This window comes from Stegostoma tigrinum, chromosome 28, assembly GCF_030684315.1.
Source record: "Stegostoma tigrinum isolate sSteTig4 chromosome 28, sSteTig4.hap1, whole genome shotgun sequence".
Classification (NCBI taxonomy): domain Eukaryota; kingdom Metazoa; phylum Chordata; class Chondrichthyes; order Orectolobiformes; family Stegostomatidae; genus Stegostoma; species Stegostoma tigrinum.
Genome location: NC_081381.1, coordinates 31,307,560 through 31,327,650, shown reverse-complemented (window position 1 = coordinate 31,327,650; position 20,091 = coordinate 31,307,560). Strand labels below are relative to the sequence as shown.

At 47.3% G+C, this 20,091-nt stretch overlaps 1 protein-coding gene across 3 annotated transcripts in view; it reads right to left on the bottom strand.

The window, feature by feature from the left end:
• arhgef19 (Rho guanine nucleotide exchange factor (GEF) 19) overlaps positions 1–20,091 on the bottom strand; it is a 102,960-nt gene that overhangs the window by 19,958 nt on the left and 62,911 nt on the right. For all 3 annotated transcript variants that reach the window (XM_048561551.2, XM_048561552.2, XM_048561553.2), the window contains 7 exons: positions 18,899–19,146; positions 15,895–16,055; positions 10,040–10,192; positions 9,122–9,251; positions 8,606–8,680; positions 7,357–7,446; positions 298–461 (listed from right to left, as the gene is read on the bottom strand). In XM_048561551.2, the coding sequence (XP_048417508.2) occupies positions 298–461; positions 7,357–7,446; positions 8,606–8,680; positions 9,122–9,251; positions 10,040–10,192; positions 15,895–16,055; positions 18,899–19,146 (1,021 nt within the window). The remainder of the gene's footprint in view (positions 1–297; positions 462–7,356; positions 7,447–8,605; positions 8,681–9,121; positions 9,252–10,039; positions 10,193–15,894; positions 16,056–18,898; positions 19,147–20,091) is intronic.

Sequence of the window (20,091 nt, the reverse complement as noted above, 5' to 3'; positions counted from 1 at the left end):
TCATTGCTTTTCTTTGCCAAAGCTCTCGGCTGCTGGACTTGTTTTTTTTGTGAAATAAACTCTTCTGTTCCGCGAACCCATTTGAGATTTTAAACTATGTGCTGCCATCTGCTGATGTCAAATGAGTATTGTCTCCTGACAGGATATCAGGAACTAATTTTCATCAGTGACTTGGAGCAAAGAGGACGAGGATGGTTCAAAAGCAATGGAAAAGGGGAATGTCAGAGAGGTCAGGACAGAAGGGGCAGCTGGGGGTATTACCAAACGGGAGGGCCTCGTGATACAGGGCAAACTTACTCCTTTTTTCGAGAAAGCAGGAGGCAGTCATTGAAGAGGTGCAGGTAAATGGGCCTCGTGGAGAGCTTGAATTTCGACCCAGTGGCGTTATTGACCTGGGAATCCACTTCAGTCAGTTCCCCATGCTTGACCAGCCAACGGGACTGAGAGATCAGTGGGAAAATCTGTGGAAAGAGAAACAGAACGCCAAACTCAGAAATCACAGACTGACAACTCTCAACAAGATCCTTAACTATTTATTGCCATCCACTGGGCTCATCCACAAAATGGAAGTAAAATCATTCTGGCCTCTCATCCCCAAAATGACAGCGAGTTTATCGGAAATGAGACATTTCTCCAGGAACTGTGCAGCGGGCAGGAGTTTTTAGTTTTCACTTTAGGAGCTGAGCCTGAATCTGACAAGCTGTGTTCCCCTCTGTCAGTTGGTTGTAAGGCTATAATCAGCTCAGCAGTTTCAATCGCACATTAGCAGATGCTTCACCACCAAATCAAACCAACCCCTGAATTCACCACAAAACTGGCAGCCTGCTGAGAAAGGTTGGCTGGGCAGCCTGTTGGAATAAGGATACAATTCTTACTTTTGGAGCTCTCATTGAGTCAAGACCATAAGACCATAAGACATAGGAGTGGAAGTAAGGCCATTCGGCCCATCAAGTCCACTCCACCATTTAATCATGGCTGATGGGCATTTCAACTCCATTCCCTGCACTCTCCCCGTAGCCCTTGATTCCTTCTGAGATCAAGAACTTGTTGATCTCTGCCTTGAAGGCATCCAACATCCCGGCCTCCACTGCACTCCGTGGCAATGAATTCCACAAGCCCACCAATCTCTGGATGAAGAAATGTCGTCTCATTTCAGTTTCAAATTTACCCCCTCCAATTTTAAGGCTGTGCCCACAGGTCCTAGTCTCCCCGCCTAACGGCAACAACTTCCTAGCGTCCACCCCTTCTAAACCATACATTATCTTGTAAGTTTCTATTAGATCTCCCCTGGACCTTCTAAACTCTAATGAGTACAATCCCAGGACCCTCAGCTGTTCATCATATGCTAAACCTACCATTCCAGGGGTCATCCGTGTGAATCTCCGCTGGTCATACTCCAGGGCTAGTATGTCCTTCCTGAGGTGTGGGGCCCAAAATTGGACACAGTATTCTAAATGGGGCCTAACTAGAGCTTTATAAAGCCTCAGAAGCACATCACTGCTTTTATATTCCAACCCTCTTGAGATAAACGACAACATTACATTCGCTTTCTTAATTACAGACTCTACCTGCAAGTTAACCTTTAGAGAACCCTGGACCAACACTCTCAGATCCCTTTGTACTTCTGCTTTGCTAATTTTCTCACCATTTAGAAAACAGTCCATGCCTGTATTCTTTTTTCCAAAGTGCAAAACCTCGCATTTGCTCACATTGAATTTCATCAGCCATTTCCTGGACCACTCTCCTAAACTGTCTAAGTTTTTCTGCAGGTTCCCCACCTCCTCAGTACTACCTGCCTGTTCACCTATCTTTGTATCATCGGCAAACTTCGCCAGAATGCCCCCAGTCCCTTCATCCAGATCATTAATATACAAGGTGAACAGCTGTGGCCCCAACACTGAATCCTGCGAGACACCACTCGTCACCGGTTGCCATTCCGAAACAGAGACTTTTATCCCAACTCTCTGCCTTCTGTCAGACAACCAATGCTCAATCCAAGCCAGTAGCTCACCCTGAACACCGTGGGCCTTCACCTTGCTCAGCAGCCTCCCGTGAGGCACCGTATCAAAGGCCTTTTGGAAGTCTAGATAGATAACATCCACTGGGTTTCCCTGGTCTAACATACTTGTTACCTCTTCAAAGAATTCTAACAGGTTTGTCAGGCATGACCTCCCCTTACTAAATCCATGCTGACTTGTTCTAATCTGACCCTATGCTTCCAGGAATTTAGAAATCTCATCCTTGACAATGGATTCTAGAATTTTACCAACTACCGAGGTTAGGCTAATCGGCCTATAATTTTCCATCTTTTGCCTCGATCCTTTCTTAAACAAGGGGGTTACAACAGCAATTTTCCAATCATCTGGGACTTTCCCTGACTCCAGTGACTTTTGAAAGATCATGAACAAAGCCTCCGCTATTTCCTCAGCCACCAGTCAAGATGTGAGAAGAGACAGGTTCAAATCTCATTTGAACCCTTCTGCATTGTCACTTGTAGTAAAGGTAAAGCCATCATAGTCCCAGAGAACTGTTCTCTCATTAGACAGGCAGAGAGAGAGACAACATTTTGGTGAGGGGCAATGCCCAGAAGGCAGGGTGACCTCAGTCAGTGCAGGAATTGAACCGACTCTGTTGGCATCACAAACAAGCCATCCCACTAACTGAGCTAACCCGTTACTGTTAGTCAGAGACAACAGGAAGATTGACCGGTGCCAGGTGGAAGTCTGGGAGCAGAGGGCCTAATTTTCAAGTTAAGCTGCATTGCAGGAGCAGGTTTTACTCTGTATTATTCAGGCACACAGAGTGCTCAATGTTGCCAGTAAGTCTCTCTCTCAGCACAGCCAACATGTTCTGTCTCAGCTCCACTTGTGGACAAACACATGGACACGTGCTTGAAAGTATTCCCTCTTGTGAATTCCCTTGGGTCTGGCCCCTGGCAGCCCTTTGAGCGGCAGCTCAGCCTCCCATCTTTCACTTGGCATTGGAGGATGGCACCTGATTATTCTCACCCTCCCTGTGGGCACTCCCCAGGCAGCACGGCTACAATGGGCAACCGTAGCCCAAAGGAATACAGGAGTAGCCATTCGGCCCCTCAAGCTCACTGTACTACACATAAGATCAAGGCTGGTCTTCCACCTCAATTCCATTCTCCTGGTGTATCCCCATATCCTTTAATATCCTTAATATCTAGAAACCTTTCAACCTCTGTCTCAAAAATATTCATGGCCTGAATGTCCAGACCTGGAGTAGAGAATTCCAAAGATTCACCACCCACTGATTGAAGAAATCCCTCCTCACCTCAGTCTTAAATAGCCTATCCCTAATTCTGGCATTGTTTCTCTCCCAGATAATATAGACCTGGCTTCCCCAAGTACCCAAAGGAGGACAATTCCACTATCCGAAGGATCAGTTTGAGGGACATTTACTGTGTTCTCTCTATGGCAAGTATATCCTTCCTTAGGAAAGGACACCAAAACTGTACACAATACCCAAGTGAGGTCTGAGCAAGGTTCTATACAATAGCAGCAAGATTACTTCACTGCTATACTCAAACCCTCTTCCAATAGAAGCCAACATACCACGGGACTATCTAGTTGTTTGCTGCATCATGGAAATGCTAACTTTCAGTGACCTATAAACAAGGACTCACCAGTCCTTTTAGACATCAACAACACTTCACAGTTTTCAACACTTCATTCCATCCACCATATTCTTGCTAGTCGCTCAGCCTATCTAAATTCTCTTGATAGCTCTTTGCATCTCCTCCTAATTCATATTTGCACATCGTTTCATGTTATCAGCAAACTTTTAAATATTACATTTGATCTCCACATCCAAAGTATTGATATAGATTATGAGTAGCTGAGCTGTAAGCACAGATTCTTCTGATATCCCACTGTTTATAGCCTGCCAACCTGTTTATTCATATTTTGTTTTCTGTCCATTAACCAATTCTCAATCCATGCCAGTAAAGAGTCATCCCTCTAAACCTTTCCTGTGCATGTACCTATACAAATGAGTAATAAATGTTGTAATTGCACCCACCTTTACCATTCCTCTGGCAGCTCATTCCATACACGCACCACCCTCTGTGTTAAAAAGTTGCCCCTTAGGTCCCTTTTAAATCTTTCCCCTCTCACTTTAAATCAATGCCCTCTAGTTTTGAACTCTCCTGCCCTCAGGAAAAGATCTTGGCTATACAGCCTACCCATGCCCCTCACAGTTTTATAAACCTCAGCCTCCTATACTGCAAGAACAAAGTCCCAGCCTATGCAGCCTCTCCTTTTAACTCAAACCCTCCAATCTTGGTAACATCCTTGTCAATCAAATTGCACCCTTTCCAGTTGAATAACATCCTTCCTATAGCAGGGCGATCAGAATTACACGCAGTACTTGTACCCAATATTCACGTTTATGACTTTTTGACAATTTTATAGGCATTTCCTTTGAACTAATACAATCTTCAACATGCTAGCTGTTGTCGATCACTTATCCTATTTGGTTTCTGAACCTTAAAGGAACATCAATTTGTTGTAAACATATGTTAATTCTTTAAGTGCCAACCATTCCCTGTCTATCATTGTATCTTTTAATGTAACTTCCCGATTCACCACAGCCTATTTATCTCTCCTACTTTCATTGCTTCCCCTGTTTAAACTTAACACCTTAATTTCAGATTGAACCACATCACTTCCAAACTTAATATAAAATGTTACCATATTATGATCACTCCTGTACAGAGCGTACTTTACTACAAGATTGCACAACAGCAGATCTAAAATTACTCACTCAATCTCCAGCTGGTTCCTCAACATACTGTTTCTAGGAAATAATCTCATATACATTCCAGGAACTCATCTTCCATAGAATATGTGCTGAGAAAATTTATCCAGTCTCAATGTAAGTTCACTACCCCATTGTTACATACCCTCCGATTTCCTAGCTTACACCCTACTTTATATTGCCACTGTTGTTTGGTGGCCTGGAAGCAATTTCTACCAAATGTGTCCTGTCCCTTGCAGTTTCTAAGTTCCAGCCAAACAGATTCTACACCTGACCTCCCCAGCCAAACTCTTCTCTCATGAATGTATTAATTTTATCCTTAATTAACAGTGCAACCCACCTCTGCTTCCTTTTTGCCTCTTCTAGCATACCCTTAAACATTTAGTTCCCAGTCTTAGTAACCTTGCAGCCAGACACACAGAATTTCTATTAGATCCAACGTATTTACTTACATTGGTGTTGTCAAATCATCTACCTTTCTGCTAATGCTATGTGCATTCAGATACAGTGATTTTCCTTCCAGCTTTTCATTATTTTTGCAACCCATTTGCTCACTGTTGGGTTTGTGTGTTTTGTCCCCTCCTGCGACATTCAGATTATCAATTCCCTTAGGGCTACTTTGCTGTCTTGCCTTTAATTTATCACATTTTCTTTTACTTGATTCCTTGCCCCTGACCACTCTAGTCACACCACTTTGCACAACACTGGCCAAACACAGTTCATTCAGGTGAAGACTCTCCCACTGGCACAACTCCCTCTGCTGCCAATGCCATGAATCCAAACCAATTTCTCTTGCAACAATCTTTGAGCTATGTTTTTGACCCGCTAATCTTGTTTACCCGACACCAATTTGCTCGTGACTCAGGTAATATTCCAGAGATTGAGGTTCTGCGACAAAAACAGAAATTGCTCGAAAAGCTCAGACCCGAAACACTCTCTGATTTCTTCCCACAGACGCTGCTGGGTCTGCTGAGCTTTCCCAGAAACTTCTGTTTTTGTTTCTGATTTACAGCACCCACAGTTCTTTTGGTTTTATTTGAGGTTTTGCATTTTAATTCAGCTATTATCTGCTCATACTTTCGAAGCAGAACATTGTTGCAGTCCTGTGTCACTGGTCCTTGCATGTACCATACCAATTGGATCCTTCCTCTCCAACTGTGAATTTCTCATCAATCTATCGAAGATGTCGTGCACTCTAACCCTGGGCAGGCAACACTGTTACCTGGACTCTTGCTCCCTCCTGACTATACTGCTCTCTGCTATCATTACTTTCCTATTAACTCCTCCCTCCCCCCGTCACCTTGAATAGCTACCTGTAAAACAGTGCAGTCAACACATCCTCCCTGCGGCCATCCCTTTCATCCACACGGGCTGCAAGAACCTCAAACTGATTGTAGAACTACAAGAGCTGAGCTTCCTCCCTTTCTAACTTCTTGACTGTCATGCCTGGGTCACTCGCAGTCACACAGCTCCTATCGTCGATTACAGATTGCACAATCTTATTCAAACAGCAGTGAGCCCCATGTGCAACAGAAGCTTTTCTTATTTCTAAAAAAAACTTTATTCATAAAAAAACCTTGATATATGTAGAGGTGGTAAGAACTGCAGGTGCTGGAGTCAGCGATAACAGAGTGTGGAGCTGGAGGAATACAGCCTGGCCTGCTGTGTTCTACCTGCTCCGCACTGTGTTATCTTTGATTCCAGCATCTTCAGTTCTTATTATCTCAGAGTGAGTTATAATCCCACTGCCAAGCCTCTTCCAAGGATGCAGCTTTCCTGCTCCTCTGATGCTGCCTGGCCTGCTGTGTTGCTCCAGCTCCACATGCTTTATATATGTACCTAGTCACAAACACAGTTTAGATAACAAAGTGTGAAGCTGGATGAACACAGCAGGCCAAGCAGCATCTTAGGAGCTTAGATGCTCCTGAGATGCTGCTTGGCCTGCTGTGTTTGTCCAGCTTCACACTTTGTTATCTTGGATTCTCCAGCATCTGCAGTTCCCATTATCTCTGATCACAAACGCAGTTTAGTTTTGTACAGTAGCATATCAAGGAAACAAACAAACATTGGAGTCCTAGATAACACAGTGTGGAGCTGGAGGAACACAGCAGGCCAGGCAGTATTAGAGGAGCAGAAAAGCTGACGTTTCGGGTCAGGACCCTTCTTCAGAAAATGCTGGAGTTTGACTGTATCCAAACAAACCAAAAGCATCTCCTTCTTGAACCAGACTATATTTACATGCATGATAACAAAGTGTGGGGCTGGATGAATACAGCAGGCCAAGCAGCATCTTAGGAGCACGAAAGCTGACGTTTCGGGCCTTGACCCTTCTTGGATTCTCCAGCATCTGCAGTTCCCATTATCTCTGATCACAATATATTTACATGCATTTGAGGCTCTAGGAGGATCAGATAACTGAATGTACCCTGTTTAACTTCAGCAGCAAGACATCAGACAGTCGTCTTACCCCACTGTGCCTTGGCAGCAGCTGCTATTCTTACAATAGAAATGTCCAGGTGCCCCTGCCCCTCCCTATTTGTGTGTGATCAGTGTCCTTTGTACACAGCAGCTTACCTTACTTTCAAAGTGGATTTTATTGTTCAGGTGAATGAGTTCCTCTGTCCTCTTCATTGACTGTACACTAGAATTACACTCTTGTGTCAGCTGATAGAGAAAGAAGTTACAGTCAGTACTCCCTATTCTCTGTTGGGTTGAACTGTGCTCAAATTTATAGGTTCCAGATTACATTAACAAAGATTGAATTCTTCCTCATCCAATCCTGGCCTGAATTCTCAACACCCATCTGATACTGTCAGGCCACCTGAATTCTCAATCGTGGCACCCAGATGAGGAAATGGTTGCATGTTGGTAATGTCAACGCACAAGCAAGCTAGAACCCCAGGTTAATGTTCTGAGGATATGATTCAAATCCTACTACTGCAGATGGTAAATTCAACTTAAAACAAAATTGTAATTTGAAAGAAAAATCAAGGTAGTGGTAGCCATTAACATAAAAGCGTCTCTGGTTGACTAATGTCCTTCAGGGAAGGAAAGGTGCCAACTTTATGTGGCCTACATGTGACTCCACACCCACAGTAATGTTGTTAACTGCCCTCTGGGTAATTAGAATCATAGAATCATACAATCCCTACAGTGGGGAAACAGGCCCTTCGGCTCAACAAGCCCAGAGCAACGCTCAGAGACAGGCAATAAGTGTTGGCTATAGCCCCCCAACCCCCATGACCCAACGAGCCCATAGTGCATCTGGTTATGGTTTCAACATCCTGTCTATCCCCATCCCGGAATCCACAGCTCCCCGGTCAACCTAAAATCTGCCTGACTCAGCCTCGACATATTGAATGACCCAGAAGAGAATTCTAAAGAATGATGCCCCCTCCAAGAGAAGACATTCTTCCTTATCTTCATCTTACATGGGAGATTCCTTATTTTGAAACTGTGTTTCTTAATTCTAGGGGAAATGGCCTCCCAGTATCTACTCCGTCAAGCTCCCTCATACTTCTACATGTTGCAGTGAGGTCACCACACATTCTTCTAAAGTTCAATGAACAAGAGCCAACTCATTCAACCTTCAAAAGATAGTGCTTTTATCCCATGAATCAGTCCATGCAGCCTTCTTTGATTTGCTTACAATGGATACCCAGGCACAGGTAAAGTGTTCTAAACCATACACATTACTCCAAATGCAATCTCACCAATACCTTCTACAGTTGTAACAAGCCTTGGCCTGGATCTCACCCGGTACTTTCCAACTCTCTACTTCCCGTTCCGTGTCTACTTTAGGTTTAAATTCAAAGCCTTTCACCTTTTTGAGTTTGTCGAAGGCCTTTGTGGCTGTCTCTTCCTCCTGGGAGCCCTGTTTGGTACGTTTCAATATATTCTGTAACACAGAGGGAACATCATTCAGTTAAGCAAGAGACTAGAGGAGTGAGATCTGTTTGCCTGGGAGCACAGAGTGAAAGACGAAATTTAATAGAGATGTGCAAAACGAGGAGAGATTTTGCGTGGAGATGAGCTGAACTTAATTGACACAATGAGTTGTTACTGTTTAGAATGTGCTGCATGAAAGGGCGGTGGATAGATTCAATATTAACTTTCAAAAAGGAATTAGACACGTATGTTAAAGGAGAAATTTGCAGGGCTGTGGGGGAAAAGCAGACAAATAGAACTTGTTGTAGAATCGCAGTTTCGAGGAGTCAGCTCAATTACAATGGGCCGAATGAACCCCTAGTGTTGTAAGATTCTATGGGTTTACAGCTTTAGTGCTTTATACATGGCATCTTTCATGTTATGAGGTTTTATTATAATATTGGCCTTTTACCTCCACCAACATCTTCAGTCTCATTATCCTCTGGAATGGCAGGATTAGAAATGAGGTGAGGGGCAGTCGCTGGCAAACTTGATCCTCCTCCAGCTTGGCCAAGATACTGGAAAACCTGGAATTCTCCTGCCTGCAGGGGTGATCCAGAGAACAATTTAGTTACTACATGCCCCTGGCCATGTTTGTGTGTTATCCGTAGCCCAGTGCAAACCACACTTGGATTCTGAGTCACGTTGTTCTCTCATTTCAAACCCCTCTTCAGGGCTTGAGAACAAAATGCCACGTTTGGACACTCCAGTCCATTGTCAGAGGTGTTGGAATTTAGATGAGATGTTAAACTGAGGCATGCTTTACCTGCTCACATAGTTGTAAAAGATCCCATGACACTACACTGAAGAAGAGACCTGTTCTTCCCAGTGTCCTGGCCTAATGTTTATTCCTCACTCAAGATCACGGGAAAAGAATTATCGGATCATTATCACATTCCTTCCTGTGGGAGCTTGCTTTGTAATTGTTGGGCTTAAGTATTACAACAGTGATCACACTCTGAAAAGCAGTTCACTGTCCATAAAGTTCTTCTGGGCATCTGGTCATTATGAAAAGTTCTATTTAAATGTTAGTTTTGCTTTCTCTTTTAAAGCAAGACTTCAAACCAGATCTCCACTTTCTAGATGGGGATTGTGTTTACAACTATGAATGCCCAGTGACTTTTTTCCCATTCCTACCCTGGGCCATTAAGTTAATAGCACAAACAGAGGAACATACTTGATTCCTCCTAGTCTCTCCTTTCAGGGTCACGACGGGTGGTACATTTAATCACTGAGCCGTCACAACCTCCCATTGATTTGTGCAAGTCAATTGTGCAAAAGCGAAGGCTCAGCTGCTCTCTTGTTGCATGAAAGAAACGCTCACACGTACAGCAGCCGCTGGTAGGTCTGTTCCTGGTACGCCTGGTTGGTCACGTAAGGCACATAGACTCTCCTGAAGGCAGGGCAGTGAGCCAGCACAATGTCACACACATCAAAATCCAAGATATCCTTCTCCAGCCTCTCTTCCAGCTCCTGCAGGAACCTGAGAACAACAGAGTAGACAAGACAGAGCCAGGGCCCCGAGTAACCAACAAGGAAGAGAATGGCTAACACACTGGTTGTAACTATATTTATAAAGGGAGTGAAAACTAACAGATAAATGGAACATAGGTTTCTGTGGATATTTGTCATTAGACTTAAACAGCGCAGTCAACCTCCATCAGTTCCCAACCTCTAATCCAGTACGTCCACCTTCTTTTCCACCTCCCTCAGATCTACAACACACATATTCTCAGCCTCACCCTTAAAGCTGTCTGTATCCACAAACAGGAAATACAGTCTCTGGTTAAACTGCTCACTTCATTGCTTTTCTTCAGTAAATTAATCCACACTCAATTATCTGTTAAAACAGGGTCCACATGTCGTTCCCACTTTTTGACTGGGTGAACTGACACTGGGCCTAATCTTGTCTGTCACTTGGAGAAGTGCCCCGGTCAGGCAGCTTGGCATATTCTCTGTGAGCCTTGTCCTCTCCCTGCACACAGCCACGCTGAACCGCAGACAGGATGCAGACCGCTCTGAATTGAGATGGCAGAACCCAGCACCCTCCTGTCTGGCACTATGTCCAGCAGCTACATGCCATTCTTCTGCCACAGCTGCATATTAGGAAGCTCGAGATACCTGTATTCCTGTACCACCCTCTCCTCCATTGATAATATTCGTCAACAGCGCAAACATAACTGATTGTCCAACAGACAGCATCTCACTGAGCTGATATGATAGACACATCACATAAAACATTTATTGCAAATACTGATAAAGCGTTGGTAAGGGCTTTCACCTCAATATCTGGTCAACATTATTTGTTTAAAGTTTAATTCTTTACAGTCAACTCGGCACATTAGCTTCATGCTATAAACAGCGAGGGAAGTATCACAGGCGAAACCACTCTGGATTACTGCTGGTTGTGATATTTTAATCATGTGCATTGGACTTACTGCATTAATACCATGCAACATAAGGCACAGGAACAGAGTAGGCCATTCAGCCCATCAAGTCTGCTCCACCACTCAGTGAGATCATGGCTAATCTGATAATCCTCAAAGCCACTTTCCTGCCTTTTCCCTATAACCCTTGATTCCCTTCTTGATTAAAAATCTGTCTAACTCAGCCTTGAATATAATCATTGACCGAGCCTCAATATCCCTTTACGGTAAAAAAATTCTACAGATTCACAACCCTCTGAGAGAAGAAATTCTCCCTGTTCTCCTCCTGTAAATGTGCAATCCCACATTCTGAGGTCACACTCTCTGGTACTAAGCTCTCCCACAAGGGGAAACAATCTTTCCACATCTACGCTGTCAAATCTTCTAAGAATCCTGTATGTTTCAGGGCCCAATCTACTCAATCTGTCCTCATAAGAGAGTCTCTCCATATCTAATACCAGCCTCATGGACCATATCTGGTTTGCCTCCAATGGTAGTATATCTTTCCTTAGATATGAGGTCCAAAACTGTTTATGGTTTTCTAGCTGTGGTCTGACTAGTGCTTTGGCTAAAGTTGTTGCATTTAATTGACTTCAGGAAATTATAATCAGATGGGGTAAAATCACCGTGCTGGCCATCTCAAACACTCAGATCGATAATTGGGGAAAATGGATTCCAATCCAACCAGACAGCTGCTAGAATTAAACAAATTAGGTGTATAAAGCTAGTGTCAGTGATTCTATAGAATTAACACTGATTTTGTTTTATATAAAAGAGTAGCTCGCTAATGCCCTTTATGGGAGGAAATCAGCCTTCTTTATCCTCACATGCCTCGAGCAATATGGTGGAATCTGAATTGCCCTCTGAAAGCTAAGATAATAAAATGTGAGGCTGGATGAACACAGCAGGCCAAGCAGCATCTCAGGAGCACAAAAGCTGACGTTTCAGGCCTAGACCCTTCATCAGAGAGGGGGATGGGGTGAGGGTTCTGGAATAAATAGGGAGAGAGGGGGAGGTGGACCGAAGATGGAGAGAAAAGAAGATAGGTGGCGAGGAGAGTATAGGTGGGGAGGTAGGGAGGGGACAGGTCAGTCCAGGGAAGACAGACAGGTCAAGGAGGTGGGATGAGGTTAGTAGGTAGATGGGGGTGCGGCGTAGGGTGGGAGGAAGGGATGGGTGAGAGGAAGAACAGGTTAGGGAGGCAGAGACAGGTTGGACTGGTTTTGGGATGCAGTGGGTGGAGGGGAAGAGCTGGGCTGGTTGTGTGGTGCAGTGGGGGGAGGGGGCGAACTGGGCTGGTTTTGGGATGCGGTGGGGGAAGGGGAGATTTTGAAACTGGTGAAGTCCACATTGATACCATTAGGCTGCAGGGTTCCCAGGTGGAATATGAGTTGCTGTTCCTGCAACCTTCGGGTGGCATCATTGCGGCACTGCAGGAGGCCCATGACAGACACGTCATCTAAAGAATGGGAGGGGGAGTGGAAATGGTTTGCAACTGGGAGGTGCAGTTGTTTGTTGCGAACTGAGCGGAGGTGTTCTGCAAAGCGGTCCCCAAGCCTCCACTTGGTTTCCCCAATGTAGAGGAAGCCACACCGGGTACAGTGGATGCAGTATACCACATTGGCAGATGTGCAGGTGAACCTCTGCTTAATATGGAATGTCATCTTGGGGCCTGGGATGGGGGTGAGGGAGGAGGTGTGGGGGCAAGTGTAGCATTTCCTGCGGTTGCAGGGGAAGGTGCCGGGTGTGGTGGGGTTGGAGGGCAGTGTGGAGCGAACAAGGGAGTCACGGAGAGAGTGGTCTCTCCGGAAAGCAGACAGGGGTGGGGATGGAAAAATGTCTTGGGTGGTGGGGTCAGATTGTAGATGGCGGAAGTGTCGGAGGATGATGCATTGTACCCGGAGGTTGGTGGGGTGGTGTGTGAGAACGAGGGGGATCCGCTTTGGGCGGTTGTGGCAGGGGCGGGGTGTGAGGGATGTGTTGCGGGAAATGCGGGAGACGCGGTCAAGGGTGTTCTCGATCACTGTGGGGGGAAAGTTGCGGTCCTTGAAGAACTTGGACATCTGGGATGTGCGGGAGTGGAATGTCTTATCGTGGGAGCAGATGCAGCGGAGGCGGAGGAATTGGGAATAGGGGATGGAATTTTTGCAGGAGGGTGGGTGGGAGGAGGTGTATTCTAGGTAGCTGTGGGAGTCGGTGGGCTTGAAATGGACATCAGTTACAAGCTGGTTGCCTGAGATGGAGACTGAGAGGTCCAGGAAGGTGAGGGATGTGCTGGAGATGATCCAGGTGAACTGAAGGTTGGGGTGGAAGGTGTTGGTGAAGTGGATGAACTGTTTGAGCTCCTCTGGGGAGCAAGAGGCGGCGCCGATATAGTCATCAATGTACCGGAGGAAGAGGTGGGGTTTGGGGCCTGCGTAGGTGCGGAAGAGGGACTGTTCCACGTAACCTACAAAGAGGCAGGCATAGCTGGGGCCCATGTGGGTGCCCATGGCCACCCCCTTAGTCTGTAGGAAGTGGGAGGAGTCAAAAGAGAAGTTGTTGAGGGTGAGGACGAGTTCGGCTAGGCGGATGAGGGTGTCGGTGGAGGGGGACTGGTCGGGCCTGCGGGACAGGAAGAAGCGGAGGGCCTTGAGGCCATCTGCATGCGGAATGCAGGTGTATAGGGACTGGACGTCCATGGTGAAGATGAGGTGTTAGGGGCCAGGGAATTGGAAGTCCTGGAGGAGGTGGAGGGCGTGGATGGTGTCACGAACGTAGGGAGGGAGTTCCTGGACCAAAGGGGAGAAAATGGAGTCCAGATAGGTGGAGATGAGTTCGGTGGGGCAGGAGCAGGCTGAGATGATGGGTCGACCAGGGCAGGCAGGTTTGTGGATTTTGGGAAGGAGATAGAAACGGGCCGTGCGGGGTTGGGGAACAATGAGGTTGGAGGCTGTGGGTGGGAGGTCCCCTGAGGTGATGAGGTCATGAATGGTGTTGGAGATGATGGTTTGGTGCTCGGGTGTGGGGTCATGATCGAGGGGGCGGTAGGAGGTGGTGTCGGAGAGTTGGCGTCTGGCCTCGGCCATGTAGAGGTCAGTGCGCCATACTACCACTGCGCCACCCTTGTCTGCGGGTTTGATGGTGAGGTTGGGGTTGGAGGGGAGGGAGCGGAGGGCTGCCCGTTCTGCAGGGGAGAGGTTGGAGTGGGTGAGAGGGGTGGAGAGGATGAGGCGGTTAATGTCTCGACGGCAGTTGGAGATGAAGAGGTCAAGGGAGTGTAGGGGGCCTGGGGGTGGTGTCCAGGAGGAGGACTTATGTTGGAAGCAGGTGAAGGGGTCAGTGGAGGGAGGGTTAGGCTCCCGGTTGAAGAAGTAGGCGTGGAGGCGAAGACGTCGGAAAAACTGCTCTATGTCCAATCGTGACTGGTATTCGTTGATGTGTGGTTGTAGGGGGACCAGTTTCAAAATCTCCCCTTCCCCAACTGCATCCCTAAACCAGCCCAGTTCGTCCCCTCCCCCAACTGCACCACACAACCAACTCAGCTCTTCCCCTCCCCCCACTGCATCCCAAAACTAGCCCAGCCTGTCTCTGCCTCCCTAACCTGTTCTTCCTCTCACCCATCCCTTCCTCCCACCCCAAGCCGCACCCCCATCTACCTATTAACCTCATCCCACCTCCTTGACCTGTCCGTCTTCCCTGGACTGACCTATCCCCTCCCTACCTCCCCACCTATACTCTCCTCGCCACCTATCTTCTTTTCTCTCCATCTTCGGTCCGCCTCCCCCTCTCTCCCTATTTATTCCAGAACCCTCACCCCATCCCCCTCTCTGATGAAGGGTCTAGGCCTGAAACGTCAGCTTTTGTGCTCCTGAGATGCTGCTGGGCCTGCTGTGTTCATCCAGCCTCACATTTTATTATCTTGGATTCTCCAGCATCTGCAGTTCCCATTATCTCTGCCCTCTGAAAGCTGACTGTATCACTCAGTTCAAGAGATGAGCAACATTTGTGGCTTTGCCAGAGATGCACAGAAAAACAAACCAGGCTACATATCCCCCTTGAATTATTCCAACCACCCCCCACCCTGAACCCGACTCCTGCAGGGGTCTCTTTGCACGTGGACATGGATTCACAGGCACAGGGTTCAATGGGTAGCTTCATTCAGAGCCCACTCAATTCCAACAGCTGGATGTTGAGCATCAGCAAGCTATTTGGTTGCAAACAGCTTCATTTAATCCTGTCCCCTCCTAACAGAAACACTGGCTGACTTGTTCATCTTAGAATCCCCATCGTGCTGGAACAGGCCCTTCAGCCCAACAAATCCACACCAACCCTCAGAGAATCGCACCCAGACCTATCCCACCGTACCCACTAATCTACACATCCCTGAACACTATGAGAGAGTTAGTGTGGCCAATCCACCCTGGCCTGCACATCTTCAGACTGTGGGAGGAAACCGGAGGACCCAGAGGAAACCCACGCAGACACAGGGAGAATGTGCAAACTCCACACAGACAGTCACCCAAGGCTGGAATCGAACCCGGGTCCCTGGCGCTGTGAGGCTGCAGTGCTAACCACTGAGCCACTGTGCCACCCATCCACTGTGGTGCCCAGAGCAGATGTAGTGCCTCCTACTGGTTTCTATGGCTCGGTTCCACGTGCAGAAAAGATTTTAGTAACTGTGTAATTGGGGGAATGGGCTGTTCCTGATCTTAATCCTGACATCTACGGAGATGGTCAAATCGGTTAAGTTCTTCTCACTGATCACAACAAGACTTACTTTTCACTGACATCTTTGACATCGGGCAGTTTGGAGAATAGCCACTGCTTTTCCTGAATGTTCAGACATCCCTGGAGCTCCCTGGAGTTATGGAAATGTTCGACGGCGATGGTGAGACTCCGAAGGTAGGATCCTTCCGAAGTGACCAGTTCAAATTTGGCCTATCGGATACAGAGGTTGCAACTGGATATTTCAACACAGACTTACACAGCAACTCACACTCAAACCAGGGTCACAAGCACAGAGGCAAAAGGCAGAAAAATGCTGGAAAAATTCCGCGCAAATGAGTTGGACGGTAAAATAGAGGAGAATGCCCATGAGCAGAAATCAGCAAAGGGCAGCGTCATCAGGAAGAACTGAGGAAGATAGCCTGAATCTAAAGGGATCCCCAGCCTGAGGACTGAGCAATCCAAGCTAATGCTCTGAAGATAGCAAGGTGTAGAGCTGGATGAACACAGCAGGCCAAGCAGCATCAGAGGGGCAGGAAGGCTGACCTTTCAGGCCTAGACCCATCTTCAGAAATGGGGGAGGGGAAGGGGGTTCTGAAATAAATAGAGAGAGAGGGGGAGGTGGATAGAAGATGGATAGAGGAGAAGATAGGTGGAGAGGAGACAGACAGGTCAAAGAGGCAGGGATGGAGCCAGTAAAGGTCAGTGTACGTGGGGAGTTAAGGATTAGGTCAGCCCAGGGAGGACAGACAGGTCAAGGGGACAGGATGGGGCTAGTAGGATGGAGATGGAGGTGGGGCTTGAAGTGGGAGGAGGGGCTAGATGGGAGGAAAGACATTTTAGGAGGATGATGTGTTGGATGATAGAAGCGGGCGGTACAGAGTTGGGGAACAATGAGGTTGGAGGCTGTGGTTGGGAGGTCAATTGAGGTGATGAGGTTATGGATGGTTTGGGAGATGATGCATCCAACGCATCATCCTCCAACACTTCAGCCATCAGCAATCCGACCCCCCCACCAAAGACATTTTTCCCTCCCCACCCTTGTCTGTTTTCCAGAAGGACCACTCTCTCCATAATTCCCCTTGTCTGCTGCACATTCCCCTCCAGCCCCAACACACCAGGCACTATTCCCTGCAAGTGCAGGAATTGCTACACCTGCCCCTACACCTCCCCCCTCAGCCCCATCCCAGGCCCCAAGAAGACTTTCTACATCAAACTTAAGTTCACCTGCACATCTGCTAATGTGGTATACTGCATCCGCTGTTGCCGTTGTGGCCTCCTCTACATCGGGGAAACCAAGCAGAGACTTGGGGACTGTTTTGCAGAACACCTACGCTCAGTTCGCAGTAAACAACTGCACCTCCAAGTCACAAACCATTTCAACTGCCCCTCCTATTCCTTAGACAACATGTCCATCATGGGCCTCCTGCAGTGCCACAATGATGCCACCCGAAGGTTGCAGGAACAGCAACTCATATTTCGCTTGGGAACCCTGCAGCCCAATGGTATCAAGGTGGACTTCACAAGCTTCAAAATCTCCCCTCCCCCACCCGATCCCAAAACCAGCCCAGCTCATCCCCGCCTCCCTAACCTGTTCTTCCTCCCACCTAACTCTTCCCACCTCAAGCCCCAGCCCCATCTTCTACCTACTAACCTCATCCTGCCCCCTTGACCTGGCAATCCTCCCTGGACTGACCTATCCCCTCCCTAACTCCCCACCAACACTCACCTTTACTGGCTCCATCCCTGCCTGTTTGACCTGTCTGTCTCCTCTCAACCTACCTTCTCCTGTACCCATCTCCTATCTGCCTCCCCCCTCTCCCTATTTATTTCAGATCTCCCTTCCCCTCCCCCATTTCTGAAGAAGGGTCTAGGCCCGAAATGTCAGCTTTCCTGCTCCTCTGATGCTACTTAGCCTGCTGTGTTCATCCAGCTCTACGCCTTATTGTCTCAGATTCTCCAGTATCTGTAGTTCCTACTGTCTTCAATGCTCTGAAGATATGCGTTCAAAAGATGTATGAAGAGAGACTGGTCAGTGATGATTATAATCACTGGAGCTTAGATGAATGACAGGGGATCTATAAGCATAGAAGAGAGGAGCAGGAGTAGGTCCTTCAAGACTGCTCAGCCGTTCAAAATGATCATGGTTGATCCCTAATCCCACCCTCCCCTCTTATACCTTGATCCCTTTAGCCACAAGAGCTGTATCCATCTCCTTTTTGAAAACACAATGTTTCTAATGCACACAGTTTCTGTGGTAGGGAATCCCACAGGCTCATCACTTTCTGGGCAAAGAAATTTCTCCTCGTCTCAGTCTTTTATTCCTCAACTATGATTCCTGGTCCTGGGAATTTCTAACAAGGCTAGACATAGTAAACAGGATGAAATTCGATCCCAGCTGACTGAATCTGGTGGATAAGTGTGATTGTTTCAACAGTAATTGAGGCCATTATCGGGCTCACTAAAGATAAATCCTGTCTGTAATAGGATGGTTCTGTCTGCACCTCTCTACCAGGAGGCCTGGATCACCTGCTCTAGAGGTTTGACGTAACGTATCACCTGAAGATTGGACGGGGGAAAAAATGCCCCTTCTCTTTTGTGGAGGTTAGACCCTGCACTAGTTTCCCAATCACTCATCTAAGAATTGGTCATTGGCTCATTGGATCAAGGTCACAGTGGCACAAATCATCCCCAAGTTGTTAAGTCCAGCTATGCACTGGGAAAGTTCCAGGGAGCGGCCAAACATTTTGGAGAAAAGAATGAAAAGTGGCGGCCCTGGACTGGGCCTAGACAGCTTCTCGCAGCCTGGTCATGGACCTCAGCCAAGGCTGTTCGACAATCAGAGAATGACACAGAAACAGGAAGGAGCAAGCAAAACAAAACTGTAAAAGATATGAAACGCATAACGTAAAAAAAACAGAGGGACTGAAATATTCCCGAATGATTAGGTATTATCTGGATGCTGTGATCAGCCTTGGTACAGCAGGGCAGATGAGGCCTGTTGCTGGGTTCCTGAGCAAGGCCAAATCAGTGTTTAAACCAGACAGTTCACTCACCTCCTGCAGCTTCCGCTGCTCATTGCCCATTCGATCCAGCAATCCACTTCTCCGCACATCCGGGATGTCCTGCCAAAGAGCAAATGCGTTCCCTCGGACGGACCTCTGGGACCAGCCTGAGTTCTTTGGTAATGATCTGTACTTGCTGACCAGGATGGCGTCATCTTCTTCGATGACTGTGTCAGCCCGTTTCTGCCTTTGGATTTCACGGTCACTCGCCACATTGCTGTACTCCTGGTACAGGATCGCTATAACGCAAACCGGTGTAGGTGTGAGTCCTCCATGCACCGTGCTGAAGATTACATTTGGTGAACCAACCAGAACCAGGAACACGATTGAGCAGCCAAAGTCCTTCCAGAAGAAGCTCCCCAGGGCTGTATTTCCCAAACGTTATCCCCACCGTGAGCCTATTTTCAAGGCTCACAGTTTCTCACAGGCCCTGTGAGAGGAGGGTGGAGGGAGCCAGGGCACGAGACGGCAGACTTGTGACACCAGAAGAAGAGGGAGGACAGAACTTCATGGCAGAGCAATCATAGCTACCTGGGAGGTTGTGACCCCACATGATGTCCAATCCCCAACTTGGGGAAGTCCTGGCCCAGGGTTTGATCCAGTCCTGTCAACCACCTCTCCAGAAAGCCGTAGATGTTCCTCAGAATTTGGTCAACCTCTATCCACCAAGCCATTGTCCCCTGGTTAACCCCTGAACAATTCGGAAAATTCAACTGCACCCCCAAATGAAGCAAGCAGTCTAGAAGATCCAGCTTGGTTTATGGCCATAACTGTGTTAGCTTATTTCAGACAAGTTGGCCCCGAGTTAGGGAGGGTCGAGTACTGTTGTTGGGACATGGGTATGTGGGCAACGTGGGGGAGGACATAATTGGACATTGTTCTTCACCTTTCTATGAAATGGAAGGAAGACTTGGATGTATACAGCATCTTCCATATTGACAGGACCAGTCAGAATGCTTTCATAGCCGACGAAGCGCTGTTGGAGCTGTATGATCATTGCAATGTAGGAATCACAAACACTTCCCAAAGAAAGCACTGAGATCATGAACAGGGAATCCATTTTCAGATAATGCCATTGGTGGGATGAGGGCATTACTGGCTGAACCAGCATTTATGATCCTTCCCTAATTGCCCAGAGTGGCCAATTACAAGTCAGCAGGTGGCTGTAGGATCACATGTGGGCC